Source organism: Chanos chanos, chromosome 11 (assembly GCF_902362185.1).
Source record: "Chanos chanos chromosome 11, fChaCha1.1, whole genome shotgun sequence".
Classification (NCBI taxonomy): domain Eukaryota; kingdom Metazoa; phylum Chordata; class Actinopteri; order Gonorynchiformes; family Chanidae; genus Chanos; species Chanos chanos.
Window position 1 is genome coordinate 17,068,106 of NC_044505.1, and position 24,719 is coordinate 17,092,824.

The 24,719-nt window shown below is 43.8% G+C and overlaps 2 protein-coding genes across 2 annotated transcripts; one reads left to right on the plus strand and one right to left on the minus strand.

Annotated features, from left to right (window-relative positions):
- The first annotated feature begins 90 nt into the window (after positions 1 to 90).
- Positions 91 to 18,609, plus strand: dok7b (docking protein 7b). The gene is made up of 12 exons (XM_030787765.1): positions 91 to 144; positions 281 to 326; positions 1,896 to 2,126; positions 5,165 to 5,365; positions 9,574 to 9,693; positions 13,411 to 13,518; positions 13,962 to 14,893; positions 16,323 to 16,375; positions 17,093 to 17,109; positions 17,732 to 17,809; positions 17,961 to 18,110; positions 18,470 to 18,609. Exons 1-12 carry the CDS (start codon positions 91 to 93, stop codon positions 18,607 to 18,609), a joined length of 2,130 nt encoding a protein of 709 aa, XP_030643625.1.
- A 1,740-nt stretch (positions 18,610 to 20,349) lies between these two features.
- lrpap1 (low density lipoprotein receptor-related protein associated protein 1) lies at positions 20,350 to 24,450 on the minus strand. Its single transcript, XM_030788054.1, has 8 exons — positions 24,228 to 24,450; positions 23,746 to 23,890; positions 23,420 to 23,550; positions 23,010 to 23,130; positions 22,303 to 22,458; positions 22,024 to 22,106; positions 21,321 to 21,497; positions 20,350 to 21,194 (listed from the first exon to the last, which is right to left on the minus strand). Exons 1-8 carry the CDS (start codon positions 24,384 to 24,386, stop codon positions 21,126 to 21,128), a joined length of 1,041 nt encoding a protein of 346 aa, XP_030643914.1. The 5' UTR covers positions 24,387 to 24,450; the 3' UTR covers positions 20,350 to 21,125.
- Between the last annotated feature and the right edge of the window lie 269 nt (positions 24,451 to 24,719).

Here is a 24,719-nt window from a genome sequence, read left to right on the forward strand (position 1 = left end):
CTATTAAAGTTATTTTGAAAGTGACCTCCCTCAGACACGCTCGGAACCCCGCCGTAGCCCTCACACAGCTGTCCGGAAACATGACAGAAGATGACGGATACGGTTGTCGCGGAGGGACAAGTGAGGCTCCGAGATGGGAAAAAGGTCTCCAAAAGCAACTTAAGCCTCTCAGATTTAGTGAACTTTTATGCGTCAAATTATTCTTTGTGTCTTCGCGGTGTTGCGGATTGACATTCAGTTGGTTATCAATGTGTTTTTTCTCCCCTCTCTGATCCTACAGTGGAAGAACAGATGGGTGGTTCTACGGAAACCGTCCCCCGTGGCAGGTAATGACGCCAAAAAGTTCTATATTTAAAACTTAGCTCTCAACTAACTGTCGATACAAATGTTACTTCTGTAACTTTTGCAAACGCGCAAGTCGTAAATTTGTGCATCTAAACACTTAGTTACAGCGTATTAATAGTTGTGTTTCTGTGTGAGTGGGACTTGGGAAACTGCCACCGTTGGCATGCGACATATCTGAATGTCAAGTTTGTTGCACGTGCCCAGAAATTGCGCAACACTTGGATTAAAGCGCCTCATATTAACAAAAAGCGTTCTGAAGTTTCTTTTCATGGCTTATTGAAAATGTTCGTGTGCTTTACTACTGTTCCGTACTGATAAAAGACTTGATTGAGACCGGATTTAATTTGATTTGATTTGATTTTGCAGTGGGCATTCCGGTGCTCAATTTACAATTCATCGCGTTATGTAATTAATGATATGGGCCTGCTTGGCAAATTGCACTTTCTGGGGGTCAGGGCCCTGTTTCTTCTTCTTCTTCTTCTTCTTCTTCTTCTTCTTCTCTTCTTCTCCTCTCTCTCTCTCTCTCTCTCTCTCTCTCGTGTCTGGCCATTGTTTATTAAATGAGTTAGTTACGCAGCTGTTTTGAAGGATCATTCCGCTGTTTGAAATGCTTGTTATGACAGCTGCCTGTCTCCACACACACACTTTACTGGCGTCGCCTGATGACGTCGCCGCCTCTACTGTACTACCACTGTTTTGAAAACAATGACGATGTTCGCAACCAGTGTTGCCTGCACGCTTAGTCAACAGTGTTAATGTCAATAATTGTAACTGCCAATTACTAACATGTCAAAACCGTTCATCAGCCAGCTTTTGAGTTAAAACGTGACGGAAAACATGAGGTGCCTCTCATGCCGATCGTACCGTAGCCAGATCAAGATTTTGTTGAACAAACAGTAATTAAAGCTCCTGACAGTTTTAAAGGAGACAATGCTTGGTCTTTATCCAACTTGCCGACATTTCACAGCTGATAATAAATCATTTCAAAAAATACAAAGAACAGCTCAACTCAGCTCAGTACTTAACTTGTGCAGCTATTGCAAAATCAAGAGAGCTGTGTAGTCACGACCATCTCTGTCCAGTATATATGATTTATCACTCCAGTCTGTATGCCTTACGATTTCTGTATGTATATCTTACAACAGCTGTACATAGGCTTACAACTTTTCATATGCTCTACCATATACTTTCATGTAAATGCTTTATGTAAACTCTGTGAACGTTTTAGGCCTGTTTTGGAGACCAGCTTTCTTCTCTAGCTCATTGTCCGTGCCAATTCTGTGTAGCTAACAACCAATACGGCGACATCTATTCCCTGAACTTAGCCGCGGTGCTTATGGAACAGGCTGCCACTTAACGGCTGTGTGCTTGGTTTGTACTCTGTCAGTCTTGAAAGTTGCCTTGGATAAAAGCATCTTGTAAATGAATAAACGTTAACGTACGGTTACTTTATGAACACCGTGTGCACTCTCTGTGACTCTATGTCTTTGTTATGTCTTATTTATGTCTCAATAAAAAAAAAAAAAACAAACCCCTCTTTTCTCTCACAGACTGCCTGTCTCTGTTGGTGTATAAAGACAAGTCGGAGAAGGTGAAGACGCAGAGGGAGAGGAGTCACGTGACGCTGGGCGATATCTGTGGATTGGAGGCGTGGCTAGGGTACGAGGGAGTCAGCTATGCCCTGGCCATCCTGTGCATCACTCAGACCGTGGTGATGGGCTTTGACAGTAAAGACAGCCTCTTGGCCTGGGACACGAGAATCAGATACAGCCTGGGAGAGGGTGAGAGTTGTGTGTGTGTGTGTGTGTGTGTGTGTGTGTCTGTGTCTGTGCACACACGTATGTCTGTATGTGTAGGTGCGTGGATGTGTATGGGAGAGGGTGATAGCAATGTGCGTGAGTGTGTGTGTGTGTGTGCACATGCATGTGCACGTGCACGTGCGTGTTTCTATATGCATTCATATAGGTGTATATGACAGAGGGTGAGAATAATGTGTGTGTGTCTTTCTGTGTGTGCATGCTTGTATGTGTCTGTATATATATATGTGTGTGTGTGAGTGTGTGTGTGTTTGTGTGGCTGTGTGTGAGGCACTTGTGTAGATCAATGTTAAGAGTCTGTGGACATTCTGTTTGTTTTTGATGGTAGTTTTTTTGTTGTTGTTGTTGTTGTTTTTTTGTTTTTTTTTTCCAAAAAAAGCAGCGATTTGTTATTCGTAAATATGCATATGGTTATGTGTTGTGTATATATATATAAACGTCAGTTAACATAGAGTCATATTCGATAACTTACATTCTGTTCTCTCTCCTGATGGAACATCTGCTGTGGAGCTCTGCCTCATACCTCAACTCCTACATGCCGTAGACCCCCTTAGCAGACCCACCACAGCCTGTAACTGTGTGTGTGTGTGTGTGTGTGTGTGGGTGTCTTCTCAAGTCACACTCTTGAATGCTGTGCAGAGTTGTGTGTGATGCAAGCGTGTCCTTTGATGGATAAGTGGAGTTATATATGGTGTCTACAAGTGTTAGAAACATTATCAGAGCCCTCAGGCTTTTCTCTAGAATGTTCTTTAGTCAAAATGTAGCAGACGTAAAGCAAAGCGCTGCAGACACTCAGACGCCGTCATCGATTTCCTCAGATCTTTATTTATTTATTTATTTTTTTGAGCCTCCTTCTAACCAGGAGGTGAGTAGAAAATCACTACTCGTTTATTGTTGTTTCTAGGTCGCTTGTAGTAAACACGCAGCGGCGTCTGGATGTTTTTAGACGCTTTTCGTCACTCCTGCCCGGCCTTAGGGGAGTTATTTTAGCATTTTTTTTTTTTTTTCAAATTCTGTGATCAAACGAGCGTGAGGCGCTTTCAGTTGTAAACGTTATGTCTGACTGTCTTATCAGAAATGTCGTTTGGCCTTGTTGGGCCTGGTTCCTAACGATTTTGGCCCGGTTCAGCCCGGCTCATCGTAATTTAGCCTGGTTTATTATGATTTAGCCCGGTTTATGATGATGATTTTAGCCTGGTTTAGCCTGTTTATAATGATAGGCCAGGTTTCAGATGACATTGATGTAATCTGAGACAGCCTGGTTAATAATGATTTGGCCCGGTTCAGCCTGGCTCATCATAATTCAGCCAGGTTTATTATGATGATTTAGCCCGGTTTATGATGATGATTTAGCCTGGTTTAGCCTGTTTATAATGATAGGCCGGGTTTCAGATGACAGTGATGTAATCTGAGACAGCCTGGTTAATAGTGATTTGCCCTGGGTTAGTCTTGTACTTAAGGATCTGACCTAGTTCTGCACGATCTTATTTACTCTGTACTAACCGGGCCTTTGTCAACACGACTCCGCCCTCTTGTACTTATCTAGCTCGGTTAGGCATCGAATGATCTTCCGTGGCCTGGTTTTACCTTTGTCCTGGTTTGACCTGCGTTGGCCTGGTTTGACCCGCGTTGGCCTGGTTTGGGATGAGCTACCAAAACGCCGGCAGTGCCCCCTGTTTTCTGCCCAAACGTGTTTTTGATTAACGGTTCTCTGTTGTCGTTTAGAGCCTGAAAACATGCTTGGAGTTGGTTTGTTGTTGTTGTTTTTGTTTTCTTGAGAGGCTCTGTTGACAAACAGACTGATGATAGATTGGAGCCGGTGAAGTGTAGGAGAGAGTTTTCGTCTTCCTTCAGCGGCGTTATCAGTCTCCTGACCCCACAGCCCAGGCTCTGAGACACATTACTGTTTAGTTCCCTAAGTGTAGTCTGATCATGATTAATGGGTTGCTTACAACTAGACTCACCTGCTATTGGCCGTGTGTGTGTGTGTGTGTGCGTGTGTGTGTGTGAGAGAGAGAGAGAGAGAGAGAGAGTGTGTATGATAAAGGAATAGGAGTGTGAGTGTGTAAAAGAGGAGGAGTTGGCATATGAGAGAGAGAGAGAGAGAGAGAGGGAGAGAGAGAGAGAGAGAGGGAGAGGGAGAGAGAGAGAGAGAGAGAGAGAGTGTGTATGATAAAGGAATAGGAGTGTGAGTGTGTGAAAGAGGAGGGGTTGGCACATGAGAGAGAGAGGGAGAGAGAGAGAGAGGGTACCATGATAATCAGTTTATCACTGAGACATTGCTGATAATGTGTTTGACAACCTGTAGATGAGCCTGTACATGCGCACGCACGCACACACACACACACACACACACACACACACAGAATTAAGACCTCCAGTGTGATGATATTTAAAGTGTACTGATTGATTACCTCTCTTAACGCTGATAAATGAATTGAGGTGCTCCTGGAGATTTGGGAGCTGTTTTGTTGTCTTGGGAGGTAGTCATCCATTAAAGTGAGGTAAAGTCTACAGCTGTTAGGAAGGCTTCGTTTTTAAAGCTCTTTGCTTCCAGTGGAGAGAGGTATTTAGTATGCATTTTGTAGATGTTTATGTTTGACCAACTGTTACCTTCTCCCAGAAAACAAAACATAACAAAACAAAACAAAACAAAACAAGGCATAACCAGCGAGGCAAATACATAGGGGAACACACGGGTAAAAAAAAAAAATCTTATTAACATGTACACACGTCATTGTTGTGTTTAAGAATAAGATTGGTGCCCATTGGGTCTTTTGCAGTATTGAATGGAAGAGCACTGTAGGGACTTTATCACAAGACGCAATCGCTCACTCCCTTCCAATAACTCTGTGCTTTGATCATCGATACATGCATTTTTTCTTTCTTTCTTTCTTTCTTTCTTTTTGAAGCCTAGCTCATTTAGGTCTCATCGCATTCTAAAAACTAGGACGATCCCTCTCTCTCTCTCTCTCTCTCTCTCTCTCTTTTTTTTCTCTCAGTCCATAGGTTCAGTGTGAACGTTCAACCAGGTACAAAACTGGAGTGCGGCCCTGCTACTCTCCATCTGTGCAATAACCTGCTCGTCATCGCCAAGGACCTCCCCCCGGTCATCATCGGCCAATGGAAACTCTCCGATTTGAGGCGGTACGGGGCGGTGCCCAACGGATTTGTGTTTGAAGGCGGGACACGCTGCGGCTATTGTGAGTTTTCGCTGCAGTCTTTTTGTGCTTGGTGGTCGGCTAATATTAAACATGAAACTTGATTGTTTTGATAGATAGATAGATAAATAGATAGATAGATAGATAGATAGATAGATAGAGGTGTGTGTGTGTGTGTGTAGTAGTAGAATATATATAAACTTATGATTAGGGATTTGGGGTTTTACAATGTGGATACCACTGCGGTGGTAAAACGAGTGATTCCCTGATGCGGTAACCCGGTGAAAAACGTTTTTTCTTTCCTTTTCTTGGTTTCCCTTTTCCATTAACAGTTAGCAACAGTCTTAAGACTTGATGTAGTGCCGAGGAGTTTGCCAAAAGTCAATGTGAAAATTAGACACCCAGCCAGCCCCTCGTCTCTCGCCGTCTCACTCTCTTACACACACATAAACAAACTTTGCGAGAGCCTGTGACAAATCATTGGGTTAGCACGAGCGACAATAAAATTGCCCAGCTGGTTCTCTGACGCATTGGCTTCAGACCTACTACAGCTGTTGGGAGAATGTTTTTCCGCTGCCCACACAAACTTTGGGAAACAGCAAGAGAGATAGACAGGCCAGTCACGTTTTAGAGGAATAAATTGATCCCATGTTTAACTGCAATCGATAGAACCCGTAGATTCCAGTAAAGCATTTACTTCCTTAAAGGTGTCCTAAAATCTCCTTTAGCTCTCGTATGCTTAGAGCGCAAAGCTAGCCTCACATAAACATGCCAGAGCTCACGCGCAATGCTAAGATTACTGTAACTTAGTCATTTTTAAACACTTGTTAATTAATTCGTTGCACTGTCTATTTGTAATATTTTAGGTATGCGACGAATGCTCAGCTGTTGGTGTGTGCTATGTAGGGAACTTGCTGTCGTTTTATGAGTTGATGGTGTGGAATTGCGTGGTAAGGAAACCTTGCCGCTATGAATACAGAGTAATAGCTTAGTGGCTACATGGATTCGTCACACAGTTGATTTTGTGCGGTCCATCCAAATCATGAAATCTTTCAAAAGCGCCTGTATTTTTCATTTTTCGGTAAACAGGGTTTTGATTGGACGGTGCCTTTTGGCTGTCCGATCCTTCGCCGATCGATTTTGTACTCGTGATTAGTCGTAATCTGCGGCCAATGCATTTAGATGGAAATGCGTTTGTTTCCGGTTGTTGTTCCAGAACTTATGCATACGCAATGTTGTCAGGTCCAGCAGACCTGTCGCTGTCATTACTGAGAGTTTTTTTTTTTGACTAGCACCTTTGATTTGGAAACAGAGAATGTTTCTGTTTGTTTGACTGATTTGTTTGGAGGCATATCGACTGCAGATTGCAGCTTTGTTTGCCATCTGTGCCGACCTTTTTTTTTGAAGCATTGCTTTGTGGTCTGTCTGTCATCTTGTGGCTTCTCAATACCCGAAAAAGAACGTTTCATTTGTGGTGGTGGGGGGGTGGTGGGGGGGGGGGGGGGGGGGGGGTACGATGTCTTCAACTCATCGACTGATGTAAGATGGATTAGACAGAAAACTTTATGTAATGTATTATTGTTAAATTAATCTCTTAGTCTCTGTTTTGGAACAGCATAAACCTGTGAATATTATATAAGACCTAAGAATGATGTGTAGATTGTCTATTTGATAGTAGGAGTTGATTGTGATGTTTTATAAGTTTGGTTAACCACTGTGTTTTGATGTGCAGTTTCAGTAGCGTCACCTGACATAACTATGATAATACATGAAATGGGCTTCGGTTTCTCCTATAGTACCTTTTTCTTTTTCACACAGTCACTCACTCACCCACTCACTCTGTTCTCTCACTCACCCACTCACTCTGTTCTCTCACTCACCCACTCACTCACTCTGTTCTCTCACTCACTCACCCACTCACTCTGTTCTCCCACTCACTCACTCACCCACTCACTCTGTTCTCTCACTCACTCACCCACTCACTCACTCACTCTGTTCTCTCACTCACTCACACACTCACTCTGTTCTCTCACTCACCCACTCACTCTGTTCTCTCGCTCACCCACTCACTTAGTTACTCATTCACTCACCCTCTCACTCACTCACTCAGTTACTCATTCACTCACCCACTCACTCACTCACCCACTCACTCTGTTCTCTCGCTCACTCACTCACTTAGTTACTCATTCACTCACCCTCTCACTCACTCACTTAGTTACTCATTCACTCACCCACTCACTCTCTTCTCTCACTCACTCACTTACTCACTCACTCAGTTACTCATTCACTCACTCTGTTCTCTCACTCACTCTTCACCTTAAGTCAGCGATGCAGCACACTGCTTGACTGCACAAGCTTAAATCACTGGTCATTTGCCCGTGTTCGCGGACAGCTATGCTTTTGGCATGCAGAGCACAAACAGCCAAAGCACCTACTTATTCAAAGCCTGTAGGCAGCGTGTGTGCGTATGTGTGTGTGTGTGGAGTTACAGAGGCTGTGTTTTTGCCAAGTTCAAATCAGAAGTCTAGATACGTGTATGAGGGCCAGGCCTTGCTCACGGTTATTTACTGCTAGCCTGTTTGATAAGCCAAGTGTGAGTTAGAGCCAAGAAGTCATTCAGGACATCCTCAGTGTACTGAATCAACCTGCCAGAGTAGACATATGTCTTCCCCTGACTACTGATCTGGAACCAGTTTTTTTAATGCTTTTCAATGAGTTTCAAACACTGAACCCTGATCTGAACCCTGAAAAGAAAAAAAAAAACCAACAACTTCACAGTGACATTCAGTTTACAGTAATATTCTGCTAACCATATAATCCATAATAATGAGACAGTAACGTACTGTGTTGTTAAAATTAGTTAACACTGATACGAGAACAAAACGGTTTTAGCTCGAAAATTCGAAACGTGTCACGAATGCTTTTAAACAGAGTTCAGCCTATGAATCATTTGAATTATGAATCGGTACCTAGCATAGTGGAAAAAGTCTCGTAGTACTCCAAAAGCTTTGGCTTCTATCAATAGATTATGTTTATGAATTATGAAACCCAAAGCTGCGGCGAGCGTTATTTTTGTAAAGATCTCCGTGGTGACATTTAGGGATTTCGGGGGGCCTATATTTAACCCTATCAAACCCTGCCCGAAACCTCACACCTCAAAGAGCGAGGGGAACGAGAATTACAACCCCTAATCTCCCCAGGCTCACTTCTCTCTCATATTTCATACCTACTTCTCGTTTTCTGTTTTTTTTTTTTTCCTTCAGTAGTCTGTTTCCGTACCTTTTCTTCCCGTTTAACGCGCAGTTTGGGGTTTAGGGCGTTGCTGTAATTTACGTTTTTTGTAATCGAGCGCCCGAGCAGTAGCAGATTACCAAAGGGAGCGGTTTCCTTTTTTTGTTGTTGTTTCACGGTGTTTCTAACGGGGTTGGCGTTTCATTGGCTTTATAAAGTTCAATCGTTTGATTTCTTTCTTTTTTTTTTTTTTTTTTTTTGGCTCCTAACGTCACGTCCGGGACTTGAAACGATAGATATGCGGTGATCAGAGGTTATCTTCAGGTCAAAGAGAAGAGTGTAGGATGTGTTTTACTCTTTCATCTTCGTTCATAAACAAGCTTTTAAGTTTCTCTTTGTGTCCTGTGTTGTCTCCGCAACATTTTAAGTGTACTTGTACACACACCCACATTTAAGCTGATTTTAAGGAAAAAACCCAAGTTTACAAAATGCAGCCTGACCATGGCATAACCGCTCACCAAAAAATATACATTTGTTTTGTCTATGACTATACATTTTTAGATTCCTTTTGAGAAGGTCAGAATCGTTCTCCATACACATATCCTTACATCCAAGTGTATACACACACACATACACCCACACACACACATATATATATGTATAGTAAGAGTTTGTAAAACAGGGCAGCTAGCCAGACTTGTCTTTAATCAGTAAATTGGTCTCACTGGACTAGGGCCTTTGGTTTTAATCAAAAGAAAAGCCCTCAAACTCCCTGTAGAGTCCAGGAACCATCAGATAGGGAATGAGTTGAAGTAAATCAAATGCAGTTCCCCTGTCGTGGCAGGGGTCGGGTCTGGGTGTAGTCGATTTTGAGTTGAACTGCGGGTTCGGTTTGTTCCAGTTCAAGATGACTAGAGGAGCTCAGTTTTTCAAGAGGAGGTCTTAAAATTTTGAGATTGATTTCCTGATCCTGTTAATTCTTTCCTTCTCCCTCCTCCCTCCCTCTCTCTCTCTCTCAGGGGCTGGGGTGTTTTTCGTTGCCTGTGCAGATGGAGAACAGATCAGTTTTCTGTTTGACTGCATCGTCAGAGGTATCTCTCCGACCAGAGGGCCTTTTGGACTGCGCCCTCCTCTACCAGGTTAATGCAGAGTGTATGCATGGGCAAGAAAGAGAGATAATAATCCAGAGGAACTGATTTTGTGTTTGTGTGTGTGTGTGTGCATCAGAGAAAGAGAAAAATAGAGGAGAAAATATATGCGTGCGTATATCTGAGCATGAGCGTGTGCGTGTGTGTGTGTGTGTGCATGTGAGAGTGTGAATATGAACGTGAGTGTTTTAAGTGTGTATCTGCATATCTGTGTGTGCGTGTGTGTGTGCATGTGTGTGTGTGTGAGAGTGTCCAACTGTGTATCTGTGTGTTACTCCATGCACATATCTGTATCTGTGTGTGTGGCTGTGTGTGTGTGTGGCTGTTCGTGTGTGTGTGTGTGTGTGTGTGTGTGTGTGGCTGTGCGTGTGTGTGTGTGTGTGTCTGTCTGTGTGTGTGTGTGTGTGTGTGTGTGTGTAGTAAAGGGTATTAGATGACAGCAGGGAGATCTCAAAGTCGCCATGTCCTGTGCTCCTCGTTGTCCTCATTAGCCTGACATGGCGTGGGCAATGGGCTGGACAGCTGAAGCCCCGTCTTTCTCTCTCTCTCTCTCTCTCTCTCTTCCTCTCTCTCTCTCTCTCTCTCTTCCTCTCTCTCTCTCTCTGTGTGTGTGTGTGTGTGTGTGTGTGTGTGTGAACGGTATGGGGTTGAAGGCGTAAAGTGATTTTCATTCTGCTACCCTACTGCTACTTCTGCCAGTTCTTGGCAGTTATACCCCCCCCCCCCCCCCCCCCCACCCCCCCTCTCTCTCTCTCTCTCTCTCTCTCCCCCTCTCTCCAAATGAAAGTAACTTTTCATTTATCAAGTCTTGCCAGAGCTCATTCATAAGAACACGCAGTGACACATCAAAGCCACTCTACTTTCCACTGTAGCCCTGGCAACGAAGACTTAATCTCCACTAACCATGCACGTATTTAAAGTAATCAAGCGTTAAAAACACAATTTAAGCAGATTGCATTATTTTAAGATGCATTTCTGACTGTGTACTGAGTTAGCTACGTTTCCCTTCAGCCTGTGGTTAAAATTAGTCACGTGCTGTACAATGATTAGTGGAGGACTTTCTGTCTGTTATCGATTGGTTTGGGACAGATACATCACGTTAGCGACAATAGCAATACATTAAGGCTTAATGCACATAGCGCTTAGCTTTATAGATTATGGTACATTAAGGTCGTAATGGCTTCTCAGATGGATTATCATTTCATAAACTCTTGCTCCCTTGGAAGCAGATAATACAGTCTTTTATTTGTGCTACGGTTCGACAGTAAAGTTGAGGAATGGCTGTTGCGTTGTTGCTAACGTATATGAGCCAGGGAGCCGTACTGTTCTGTAGCCTTTTAAAACTTCGACATTCAGAGACTGCTTAACAGCTATAATTAGCTCCGGGGCCGCGTGGCTAAGAGTGACACACTGCATAGCTAGAATGTGTGCATGCGTGTGTGCGTGAGTGTGTGTGTGTGTAAGTAAGTGTAAGCGTGCATGCCGTTCAGAAGTGTGACGGCTAACTCTGCATTGCCGTGTTACAGATCAAATTAGTCTTTTTTCATAATGTTTGCGCCAATCTACAACGGTGGTCTGAAGCGCAATCACATCCTTAGAAACTTTTGCTCTGCGGGGAGCTAGTTTCCATAAGAAATATAACTTTGATTGCTGATCCCAGATCAGGTGTCTGTACAAAAACCTTCACTGTTATTAGTTCAAAGCTTAAACCCGATCTTTTCTGGGTCAACTTCAGTGAGACAAGGCTTCCAGAACAATCTGTTGAGCGTTGTAACGAGCTCATTAGAACTACAGTGTGCTGACATAGCCTGCGGGGTGATTACCGAAGTTTCTCCTTGTTCCTGTGATACGATGAATATTTTCCCAAAGCGAAATTTCAACTGTTAACCAGAGAACTTTAATTCACTCGTTATCGAAAATCGTCGGCCAATAGTAACGCTCCTAATCTTTTATCTCATTGGACAGTACAGAGAACGCTGCGCACTGAAGTTATCTGGGTGCCACGCCATGGCAGGTTTTTCAAACTGTGGGAGTCTCATAAGACAACATTGTTAGACTAAAAGAAGTTATTAGTTATCCAAGCAGTATAAACCAACTTTTATCTCAATTCTGATGAGAAGAGAAGAAAGGAAGAGAAAAGAGCGGGACTGCAGTACATGAAAACACAAAACTAGCGGTGGCCATCAGAGTAAACAAGTTTTGTTATCATTATGTTGTCCTTGTCTTTTTTTTTTTTTTTTTCTTCTTCTTCTTCTTCTTGAAAAATGATCTAAAACGTTCTTTCTTACTATCTGAAGTAAGGACAAGCAATGTTACATCATCCAAAAACAGTTGATCAGGCATCAGTGATAATCAAAAGCATCTTTGGAGTCTGTCTGTTCCCCCCCCCTCCCCCCAGTCCTTCCATCATTCGCTTCTTTCTCTCTCGTTTTTTTTTGTGACAGGGCAAAATGGTTTCATCGTTCGCATATTTTCAGCTCGGGCGGAAAACTCGTCTTAGTAGCAAGTGCCTCCTGAACAATTCAATTTCTTTTTCTCCTTCTGTGTTTCTTTGCAAACCGTCCAAATCGGAGGAAAAAAAAAAAAAAAACTTCTTCAGGTCTCGCTCTGATTGAAAACATGGAGTGACAATATTAAATTAGCCCCCAAAGGGGACTTCGCTCTCTGTCATATAGCGCGTTAATTCGGAGGTTTAGTCTGCATCCTGTTTTTGCGTCTCGTACTCGATGTCAGTGTGTACGTGTGTGTGTGTGGCGTGCATACTGAGGGTACAGGCTTGGTTAATTTGCTGTGAAACACCCTGTAGGCTGTGTCTGGTACCGTTTTCTTTCATCGAACCAGTACTCTGGTCAAACCTGACTACGGGCATCGGAATCTATTTTCAGTGTTTAAGCGGCGCGAAACTCCCTGTGTTTTATAGTTGGTTCTGCACCAGTGCACTGAAATATCTGTGCTGACAGATTGAGGTTCAGTTAGCATATAATTAGATATAAGATATAAATAATATAATATACGTATGTAATGTATAATTTTTCATATATATATATATAATACATACACAATTAGACACCACACCATTCAGTGTTTTTTAGTCTCAGTCTTTTACTTGTTTTTTATCAACCCTACACTTTTTCTCACTCCCCCCCTCCCTCTCCCTCTCCCTCTCCCTTCTCTCTCTCTCTCTCTCTCTCTCTCTCTCTCTCATCCTTCTTAGCAGGACTTTTCAGTCCATCACTTTCTTTTTCTGCCTTTCTTTATTTCCTCCTTTTCCTGTGTAAGTTGATGAACAACCTCCTCTCAGTGGTGTGAACACACAGACCAGAGCAGTGATGGTGTTTCCGGAACTCGCCTCCTCTCAGTGAATTTGCAAAACTCACTCAAATCCGTTCATTACACCGCAGCCCTGGAGCTGGTGCTCTCTCTCTCTCCCTCTCTCTCTCTCTCTCTCTTTCTCTCTCTCTCTCTCTCTCAGAGAGGCTCTGACACATTCACACTGATTGATAGATGTGGGTGTGTGGTGTCAGTGTAGTGGTCTTAAAGTCCCAGACACGAGTTTTCCATGTGATATACGACAACATAAAAGGACTCACACTAGCCCTGCCATGAGGTGTGTGTGTGTGTGCCCAAATCACAATGCATCTTTTTAATGACTGATGATCACTTCATAGTATACTGTAGATTGATGTTTGTGTGTGTGTGTGTGTTTAGATCCCGGCCAAAGCCCATCCTCTGCAGAGGAGAGAATAAACCAAGAGGCCAGCGCTCTGGAGAAACGTCTCAGCATGCTGTCTACATGCAGTCGCCAAAGCAGCACCGGTAACACCAGCCAATCAATCACTGTGATCTATACAGGGACTGATCAACACACACAAACACACACACAACAGCTCGTACAATATACCCTCTCATTGTGATCGCTGGATTAATCAGTCAATTTGCGTAAACACACAATAAACAAGCTGTCGGCCTGGTCGCGCAGTGAATAATAGCCGTGCAGCTTGTATGCAGTCATCAGCTTCAGTGATCGAGTCGTCAATTAATTAACAGGCATACACTGCTTATCAGACAGAGCAGCCCATGAAACATAACCCGCAATCAATAAACATTATCAGTGCATGGTTATGATCCTTCTGTAGTACATGAAATATGCAATCCTTTATAAATGAAATGTCCTTTTTTTTTCTTCTCTCTCTCTCTTTCTCACACACACACACACACACTCTCTCTGTTTTTTTTCTCGCTGTCTCCTGATTGGTCAGCTTCCACGTCCAGCTACAGCACCTCCCTGGCAGGAGATGACAGGAGCATCTCCAGCTCCTCCTCCGAGACCAGCCAGTCTGACAGCAGCCTAAGCAGCCGTTTGGCCCTGTGGCCGGAGCCCGCCCGACAGTCCGCCCCCGCAGAACCCTCTTCCTCCTCCTCCTCCTCATCGTCAGGGGCGACGGCAACCAAGGGAGCGTCGGCAAGCGCGGAGGAGCGCCTTTACGCGGCGGTGATGGGAGGCGTCCGTCCGACGAGCAAACCCCCGCGCCCCAGGGGCCTCCAGGAGACGGGTCGACAGGGGTCAGCCGACAGCGGCATCGCCACGGGAAGCCATTCCTCTTATTCCGGAAGCTTTTCCTCGTACACGGGAAGCCTGGACATCGGACAGACGGAGACGGAGGAGTTCGGTTCCTTGGTCAGTTTGCCCTTTAGCCCTGGCACGAACCCCAGCCTTGGTACAAACTCTAGTCTCAGTACAAGCGTCAGCTCTAGCACTAGCGCAAACCCCAACCTCAGCCCGTACAACCCGAACTTAGCACCGTGGACAGGTGGCCCAACCCGTGAGCAGGCGCAGTGCACGTGCCCGCCGCGGGCGCCAGGGTCGGAGTACCAGACGCCCGGCTTTGCCTGGCAACACTATGACACTCCTCGTAGCCTCCTCTCGCCAACATCTACCCTGAAGGAGGTTGCGGGATCCTCCCCGAGCGCTCCCCAAGACACGGGAGCCGTCGGCTGGGGGGCTCAGGGATCAGACGAACCCCCGGCAGACACCGCTGTTACGCCCAAACGGACTCTCCCGCCGAGGTTGGACTTAAGCGACGTCGAAGGAATGGCGCCACCCGGTGGCCTGGGGGCTGAAGGCGGCAGCTCCACCCAGCAAGCGGCGCGGGCTCCGCCTCCCGTATGCGCCGTGTGCGGAGGAGTTCAGGTACGGAGTCGCCCCCCACCCCACCCCGCCTCCACCCCATTTCTGTGAGAAACGCAGCGGACGTGGGATTGTAATGATCTCCTCATTTTCAAATGTTCAGAGATGCCTGCTATGAAAATCGATTTGTTACGGATGCAAAAGAACTCCGCAGGGGAAATAAATGAAACAAGAGAAAGCTCATTTAAAATAACACAAATCCTCTCTTTGTTTTGATTAAACATAAAGCCTGTTTACCATTTATTATGCAAATTCGGTTATCCCGACTCGTGTTTCAATCTTAACGCCGATTTGGTTCGGGGTTTTGTTCCGCCGTTGTCGAACACATTGTGTAACAGATTGTGACCACATGAGTCAGAGAGATAAGTGACAACATTGGGCTCTATTCTGACTACCTTCATTATGGCTTCTTGCGGTGCTTTGGCAGTTGGGTTTTTTTTTTTTGTTTTTTTTCCCTCCGAGCAATCTTTTCTTATCCGCAAAAGCTCACGCTCGTCGCTTAAGTGTCGGTTCCAGATCGACACCGACTTAAACTTCATTCGACTAATTTAAAACCGTATCGTCAAATCCCTACTTCTGACCGACGGAAATTTTTATAAATTTCCCTTTGCCGGGTCTCGGCTTCTCTCTCGCGCGCGGATGTCCCGGGGAGGACGAGACCCGGCAAAGGGAAATTTATAAAAATTTCCGTCGGTCAGAAGTAGGGATTTGACGATACGGTTTTAAATTAGTCGAATGTTGAGTGTTAAAAAAAAAAGACAACAACAATAAAAAAATAAAAAAAATAAACTTTTTCTAACCCCCATGCAGTGCGAGCATAGTTTTGCTCCAAACTACATCACTTTCGAAAAATGGCGCTCAGCTATGTCAAAACATTGTTTGGAGGTAAGAACGTGGAAGAATTTATGGAATTTCTGGCTGAGGCAGTTTTTTGTTGTTTGTTTGTTTGGTTTTTTTGCTTGCTTAACGTTGGGAAATGGGCCTGCCCACTACGTGTTTGTTTATTTATTTATTTGTTTGTTTATTAAGTGTTGTGGGCGTCTTTTTTAATCACGGTTGTACGGTTGATTCACATTGTTGAATTTAACATCTGCGCATTTATCTGAATCATGACACTTTTTTGGTTATGTAAATGGTGTTTGTTTGTTTGTTTGTTTTGTGTGTGCGTGTGTGGGATTTTTTTTTTCCGTGATTCATGCGAATTGAATAACACATGCACTCATTAACGTGGTCACAAAATATATTTACCAGCCAAACACACACAAAAAAAAACCACCTTTACTTTTGTCCTAACCAGTGGAAGTATTAACAGCGGCATTTGGAAATAATCGCCTTTCCATCTTACTGGGCCCGCTCTTTCTCTTTTTTCTCTCCTCCTGCTCTCTCTTCTCTCGTCTTCTCTGTAAACGTGTCACGTGTCTTCCTTTGACAGGCCACGCCCTTTTCCACCGCTGGGGTCTTCCACATGCCTGCTTTACCAGGTATGTCCATTGGAGGAAGAGAATTTTGGGGGGGGGGGGGGGGGGGGGGGGGGGGGGGGGGGCTTGAGGGTTGAGTCAGAGCGTCTTGACTGAATAATTGGGTGAATCAGGAAACCCCAGCTTAGTATCACGCATAATTTGAATTTAGACAAGCAATTTCTTTCTTTCTTTTCTTTTTTTTTTTTTGTGTGCTTATGAGTGATTACTACGTTGGAAATGAGCTGGTATTTCCACTCATGCAGAAGAACTAGGATATAAGAGGACTTTGACTACAGAAATGTGCTAAGATGACACTTACCTTTTTCATTTTATACTTTTACACAAACAGACAAAAGCCCAAAGGGAAAGCAGGGACTGGGAGGGACTGTACTCTCTGAGGAGGGTGAAACAGACAAAACCCCAGAGGTACCCCTCAATTTTGTTTTGTTTTCTACCCCTCTAGTTTGTACCATTTAAACCATACCTGTTGTTAGCCTCTTTTTTTTCCTGTTGTGAGGCACATTGGCTACCGCTGATAGTCGCTCATTTTATATTCGGACGGCTTGCATCTGAACGCGGCCTCATTTTTACATGCATAGAAACCGTTACACCCCCCCCCCCCCCCCCCCCCTTCCTTTATCGATTTCAATCAGACAAAAGCTGAAAACACACGTGAGCTTGTTTCTTCGAGTCTCCTGCTTTGTAAAATGGCCACCGTTTTTTTTTGGTCTCTCTGCTTCAGGCAGAAGACAGAGGCAGGTACGAATTAATGGGAAGCTATGGACAACAGAGGTCTTCTTTACCAGAGACGCAAGGTGAGTAAGACACACAGCAACCTTGTTTTCCCTTTGAAGGGAAACGTGAAGCCAGAAGGGGGTCACGTAACGGTTCCTTTGACTACCGGGCTTCGGGAACGCCCGCGGTCCCCGCGAGCTCTCTGAAGCTGCTCAGACAGCCGTCTTTGCCTGGTGAGGACAGCTCCAGGCCGAGCTTAAGAATGTCCGGCCTGTGCCGCCACTGATCTGAGAGCAGTTTAGAGGCGGATCGTTCTCAAACGTAGTAGTTCAGAGTAAGGTCATCGAGGAAGAACCTCATCCTACGTCACGACTTTTTTAAATTGGGTTTTTTTAAATTTGGGGATTTTTGATTGGTAGATCACATACTCATTTATTGATTTTCATTAAAAATTTTTAGTCTTCACCTCCCAAATATAACTGATGCACCTAAACGTTAGGGGCAGGCGTTCATCCCCGAGAGCTGACGACATCTGAGGTATTATGCACAGGTGTATGGTCTTTCTAGAACGTTCTGGTGATGAAACAGTATTTTCTGTTATTGCGTCCGTGGAAAAAGAGCTGACTGTTGTCCCGTCCTGTAGCAGATCCTAAAGGCGGTTACGAGCGAATGGCATTTAGCAGTGACGCATCTAGACGGAGTGACTTCGTTCCTGGAGAACACGGTGAGTTTCTGCTTTATGGAAACTTGTTTTTTTTTTTTTTTTCATTTTTTGTGCACTGTGCAGATGCACATATCCAGCCATCGTTATTGGCCCGAGTTGGTGAGGTTTGCCAATCGCTGTGTTGTCACAGGTGGGTTTTTAGCGTTGCCAGGAGACTCAGTGTCCATGGCGATGGAGAGGTCTGGTGAAAGCGCTAATTATGTGAATATCCCAGTCAGTCCTACATCCAAACGTCAGTTACACTATATGGAACTGGACCTGCAGGAAATAGGAGGACAGGAACTTAGCCATTCTGTCAGAGGTATGAGATGTTCTTCTCTCCTCTCCTCTCTTCTCCTCTTTTCCTCTTCTCTTCTCTTCTCTCCTCTTCTCTTCTCTTCTCTTCTCTTCTCTTCTCTTCTCTTCTCTCCTCTTCTCTCCTCTCCTCTCCTCTTCAGTAATAAATGAACTCCGTGACCTGCAGTTTCTCTATGATGAATAGTGTGTGGAATCTTATGTACACACTGCAGGGCGTCCTGAGCCGGAACATCACCGTCATTAATTACCTATTAACTTAAATGAGCTTTACAGCTTTAAAAACCCATTTTATATAGCAGAAGTCATTTAAAGTGTGTGTGTGTGTGTGTGTGCGTGTGCGTGTGTGTGTGTGTGTGAGAACAGGAGGAGATTCCAGTACCAAATACGCCCATATAGACATCACAGCGACAGAGACAGCCCAGAGGGTGGGGGCTCAGCACGCCCAAGGCAGAGAGGAGAGACTGCAGGAGCTAGAACAGAGGAGGAAAGGAGCGTTCAGCTAAAGACACACACACACACTCGCTCTCTCTCGCACACACACACGCATACAAACACACATGCGCGCGCGCGCACGCTCCCACACACGCTCACTCACCCACACACTCTTTCTAAAGTGAATGTTCAGACAATTTCCTCTTTATCAGTTTGTATTCTCCTGACCTCAGGAGATTTGGCCAAGAGAGAATTCAGTTTAAGATGGAAGGTGTCGCTGAAAGCGTTGCCTCCCCAGGTCAGAAAAAGCAGGAATGGTTCAGGAGCAACTGTCCAATCACCAAACGGTTGTGGGTTTGACTGCAGAGGATTGTGGCTCTCTGTTTTAACCCTTAGTGGTTATCCACCCCTGTGGATCAGAGTGAATGTTTATGAAATATTGTATGTACAAAAATATACTCTGTTGTGTGTTAAGTGTGATGCATTTCTCTATGTCTGTTATTTGTGGTATTCAGCTATTACATAGATATACTGAAAATATCAAATTTAAACCAGTTATGACTGTTATGTTTTTTTTTTTGTAAATATTATGTATGTGCTTTTTATGTGACCAATTTTAATCTGTACATTTTACAGATGAAATGTATTATTTAAAGTAGATACAGTATTTTAAATACATATTACTTCTCAATATTTTTATCTTGAATATAATAAATGAAAGGCATGGCAAGCCATAGCACTGCATTGTCTTTTTTTTCTTTTTTGATAACAGAGATGTTCAGTTTCATTTTAACAGTGCTTTTTATAGTAGACAATTTGTTAGTCTCCCACAGGGAGCCATAAGACACCTTTTCTGACACAGATTCAGGACATTTCAGTACACACCATTCAGTGCGGGACATTTCAGTACACATACCATCCAGTGCGGGACATATCAGTACTCACTGTCCAGTGCAGGACATTTCAGTACACACCGTCCAGTGCAGGGTATTTCAGTACACATCGTCCAGTGCAGGACATTTCAGTAGAAACCATCCAGTGCGGGATATTTCAGTACTCACTGTCCAGTGCAGGACATTTCAGTACACACCGTCCAGTGCAGGACATTTCAGTAGAAACCATCCAATGCGGGATATTTCAGTACTCACCGTCCAGTGCAGGACATTTCAGTACACACTGTCCAGTGCAGGATATTTCAGTACTCACCGTCCAGTGCAGGATATTTCAGTACTCACCATCCAGTGCAGGACGTTTCAGTACACACTGTCCAGGGCAGGATATTTCAGTACACATTGTCCAGTGCAGGATATTTCAGTACACACCGTCCAGTGCAGGACGTTTCAGTACACACTGTCCAGTGCAGGATATTTCAGTACACACTGTCCAGTGCAGGGTATTTCAGTACACATTGTCCAGTGGAGGACATTTCAGTACACACCGTCCTGTTCAGGATATTTCAGTACACACTGTCCAGTGTGGGACGTTTCAGTACACACCGTCCAGTGCAGGATAATTCAGTACACACCATCCAGTGCGGGACGTTTCAGTAAACGCCGTCCAAGCGTGAGACATTTCAGTACTCGCCGTCCAATGCCCACACTCATGAATGTGACGACTGAGTGACTCCTGACGGCTGATTACAGCTCAACTCTTGGGCTTTAGGGAGTGACCTCAGTATGATTTTTTCGAGGTGGTGGAAAGATGCTAATGACAAAGCTCATCTTCTACATGTGTACGTGTGTGCGTATATATATATATATATATATATATACACATACATATATATATGCGTAATGTTAATCCACACAAAGGTAAGAAATGGTCTTTATTATATTATAGTTCTTCATGACACATCTTTTCTCTCATTAATGCATATGAAATGGAACTTGCAGTCATACACAAAGCAATTTTCTGATAAAAGAAACTGACATTTATAATCCGTAATCCAGTCGTACCAAGAGAGTGCCTGCCCTTCATTAATTCATAGCCAAACACTTATGTTACAAATGGAAATTAAAAATGGAATCGTATCACACATATGAAATATATAACATCCTCTTAGCAACACTTTTTCTTCCCCCGTAACCAATGGATCTACGTCATAATTATAAAACATAATTAGATGGAGAAAAAAAAAATATGAAAGGCCAACGCAGGAGTATAATAAGAAGCGGGAACTTTTTAGAGCTGAGTGACATTAAACCCAAAGTTTAGACTCTCCAACCAACAGAGGTGTTCCTTACCGTTTCTCCAACCAAACGTCTCCACTTTGTGGCTCGATATTACTCGTCTAACTAAAAATACCCTGCTTCATAGTATACACCTCCGTCAATAAAAACAAAAACAAAAATTTGCTGTGTAAACTGTATTTTACGTGAACCTGTGTGGACGATTAAACGAATCGATTTCAGTGCAACTCATTTTGATCTGCCTCACTCATTGCGTGAGGTGGAAATGTATGTAACACAGATCTGGACCGCTAGAAGAGCGCAGCCCCTGCGGGAAAGATGGTTGTGTTTCTATTGCAGCCGGTCGCTCGACTCAGCAGTTAATTCTGTCGCCACGGATGCGACAAAAGGGGCGGGGTTTAGAGCTCATTGTGGTTCAGCCCGCTTTTTGAGATCTTGTTCGTCAAGTCCTGCATGTGTTTCTTCATCTGCAACAACAACAACAACAACAAAAACACAACATTATAATTAAAAACATCGATCAAACAAAAACATGAAATGAACACAAATAGGTCATTGCCCTGTTTCTTTTGTGTCTCCAGTCGGCGTCCTACCTTGTATCCCATTTCTCTGGTTTTCTCGGCCATGTTGTTGTATTTCTCCTTATTTCTCATGATATGCTCCTCGTCTCCCAGGGCCTCCACGTGTTTGAGTTTCTGGTGGGAGAGTTCCAGCTGCTCCAGGTAATGCTGATGTTTCTCCACCTTGTTCTCAAAGTGTTTCAGCTCCTCCTGAGGGGAGAGGGAAGAGAAGCGCTGAGCAGATCAGACGCATTTGAGCTTTTTAAAGACACTTAGACTCTTTTCAGTGGCCATAACGTTGGCTCTCGCACAATAAAACAGTAACTTTCAATTTCAGATCCTGGATGCTACACAAGGGAGTTATAATGTTTGGGCCAAATGTAGAGTTAATGGAGACTGATGCAGATGAGTAACTGTTTTAGCAGATGGCTCCATGATGTGTGTCTGTGTGTGTGTGTGTGCGCGCGCGTCTGTGTTCGAAATGTCCACTCGTCCACTATATGGTGCACTATTCTTTATTTTTAAACAGAAACATATTACATATTTTTAAATATAAAAACAGAAATTCACTATATGAAGCACAGAAATGCACTAAATTAGTGAATCGGCCATTTTGTAGCGCTATAAATTTACGACACTGTGTAGCGAGTGAGTGAGCGGACAAGAAGATGTTTCGAACGCGGTTCGTGTACGCGTCTGCGCGTGCATGTGTGAGTGTGTGTGTGTTTTCTCTCACTTTCAGAGAGTCAAGCTCATCGTCGCTGAGGTTAGCTCTTCTAGCCATCTCCCACAGTTCAATCACTCTGGGCTCCCGAAACTCTGTACGAGAAGAAATCAAAAAAATAAATAAAACAAATAAACAAAGAGAGCGAACGCAAAAAAGCCTTGGGGAAAACACCGATCCGTCACGGCTTAATGGCTGCCCTCTCGCACCGCGCGCGTTCTCCCGCGCACAACAAAATCCATCTGTCAACAAAGAGAGACGGCTCGAACAAGGAGTAACTGTCGGACGAACCGCTGTCGTCGCTGAAACCCTCGTGGCTGAGTTTACGGAGGCGCTCGAAGCCCTGATTCAGGTCCCTCATCTTCTGCTTCAGGTCCGAGTGCTTCTGATGAAGAACGTGCTCCTTCGCCTCCCCCTCCAGAGGGGCGATCACGTTTTTATGGATCTCTGATGAGGAATCACAGACAACCAGCGGATAACGTTACTGCTGTTATTATTATTACTATTATTATTATTATTATTACATGAACAATGAGTAGATGTCTCTACTAAAATGTTATATGCGTAACAGCATAATCCATAAACCTAAATAGAATGTAATATATATATTTTTTATATATATGTGTGTGTGTGTGTGTGTGTGTGTGTGTGTGTGTGTATATATATATATATATATATATATATATATATATATTTGAATCTATATTAAAAACAAAAAAAATCCCAGTATGTCTAATTTTCCAGTGTCACGAAATAATATTAATGGGTTATGTAATTATGACATAAGCATACACGTATATCATTTGATTTTTTTGTTATTCAAATGTTTCTGAGATATGAGGCACTTGTGTTTTCAGTTACGGCACAGATACAATGAGTATTCATACGCACAGGATTTACACAGTCTCAGACACTCTCTAACTCTCAGATTGACGTGTTCTCATGTAAGACTGTTCACTGAGAGAGTTAATGGTTCAGTGATTACTCCTGTTAATCACCTTCCGTTCTGCTGACTGTGTCCATGATGAGGTTGTACTCGTGGATCTTGTCCTTGTGATGCTGGAATTCTCGACGCAGGCTCTGCAGCTCCTCCTCGGAGAACTTTCCGGAAGTTTTGGCCTGGTAGGAAGGTAACGGAAAACCTAAATGAGAGGCTCACACAACAACAACCAGGTTCCGCTGATTGCATCGCAATCCAGCGTTGCCTGGAAACGATACGGCGCTTTGATATCCTCTGGTAACCAAACAAACAAACAAACAAACAAACAAAAACCCCACTGTCGAGGTACTTTTCCTATTTAACACACGTTTTACATCTGACAGACACGCTAAAGCCAAACTACTTCAATACTGGTGCTCCTCAAATGCTCTCTACCTACCAAAAAAAAAAAAAGCCCCATTTTCTCACCTTGTTCCACAGTTTGTCCAGTCTTGGGTCATCAAATGTGTCGCCTTCCTTCACATCATGGTCTTTCAGGCTGTTGCTTTCCATAGTTCTGGTGTCTTTCTTTCCATCCATTCCATACTTGGCAAGAATTACTGGAGTAGAAAATAAATAGAGGAGTATGAGCACACATCTCAGTGAAGCGCACACACAATACATGTGTGCAATTCACGTGTACACTGTAATATTGATTAGTGATGCTTTATACAATTGGCCAGCCCAACGGAAAGACAAAGTCACACACAAAGACGGAGTACTGTCTCGTTTAGTCATAAATGTTGCGTTATTACTGTTGAAGTTCCGTCTGAGTTTGGCCTCTCTCTCTCCGTTTTCGTCCAGTCCTTCGGCCTTCAACTTCTTCCAGTGGAGTTCGTCTTTCTCTTGCAGCTTCAGGTCGCTGTGGAGTTCTGCCTGTCGTCCTGGGGACAGCTGCATCTGCAGGGGGAAAACATTAGGCTAGTCAAGCCCCGGTTCAGCTCCAACAGACAAGTATTATTATTATTATTATAGTCTGCTACTCCCGGTTGCGGCAACGGACGGGTTTCAGTGTTCAAATAGGACTTCACTGTCGTGCAAGTTTACAGAAACATAATTTTTCCACTGAACAGTCAAGTCACATAAAGCGTCGTTAAAACACTGTTTCGATGTCTCACAAATAAAGGCTTAGACAGCACTGCCGCTGAGGAAGCAAACATCAGCTCTGACATATATGGTTGTATCTTTTTGATTGAAGTGTCACATAAAAAGGGAACTGGGCTCAGAAAACACTCACCCGTAAAGCCTTTTCCCAGACCTGATTGAGTTTGGCAATCCTAAATTCCACTGTTTTGCTATCACTTGACGGCTTTTGTTCATTCACTTCTCTAGAATATTTACTAGCCACTGCTCCAACGGCAGCGCAAACCAGTAAGAAAAAAACGCGCGGTTTCATTTTGAACTCGTCAAAAAGAAACTTTTACTCAAAACGTAAAGAAAGACAGAGATTTACAAAAGCATCTGCAACATACAGGAAGCAAAGTGGAACAATCACATGTTTGTGCTCCACCTCCGACAATGCATGATGGGATTTGTAGTGCGTTGGATACTCGCCGCTCCATTGTCTGTGTGCTCAGAGCGTCGGGATTACAAACCACAACTTCCATCGTTCTCCACTCATTTACTCCCTAGTAACGGTACTCAGTGGTCTTTTTGGGCAAATGAAAATGGTCCACGCACGGTTGAATAACGGGAAGCCTGATTGAGCAACAATGTACCGGCATCCCCA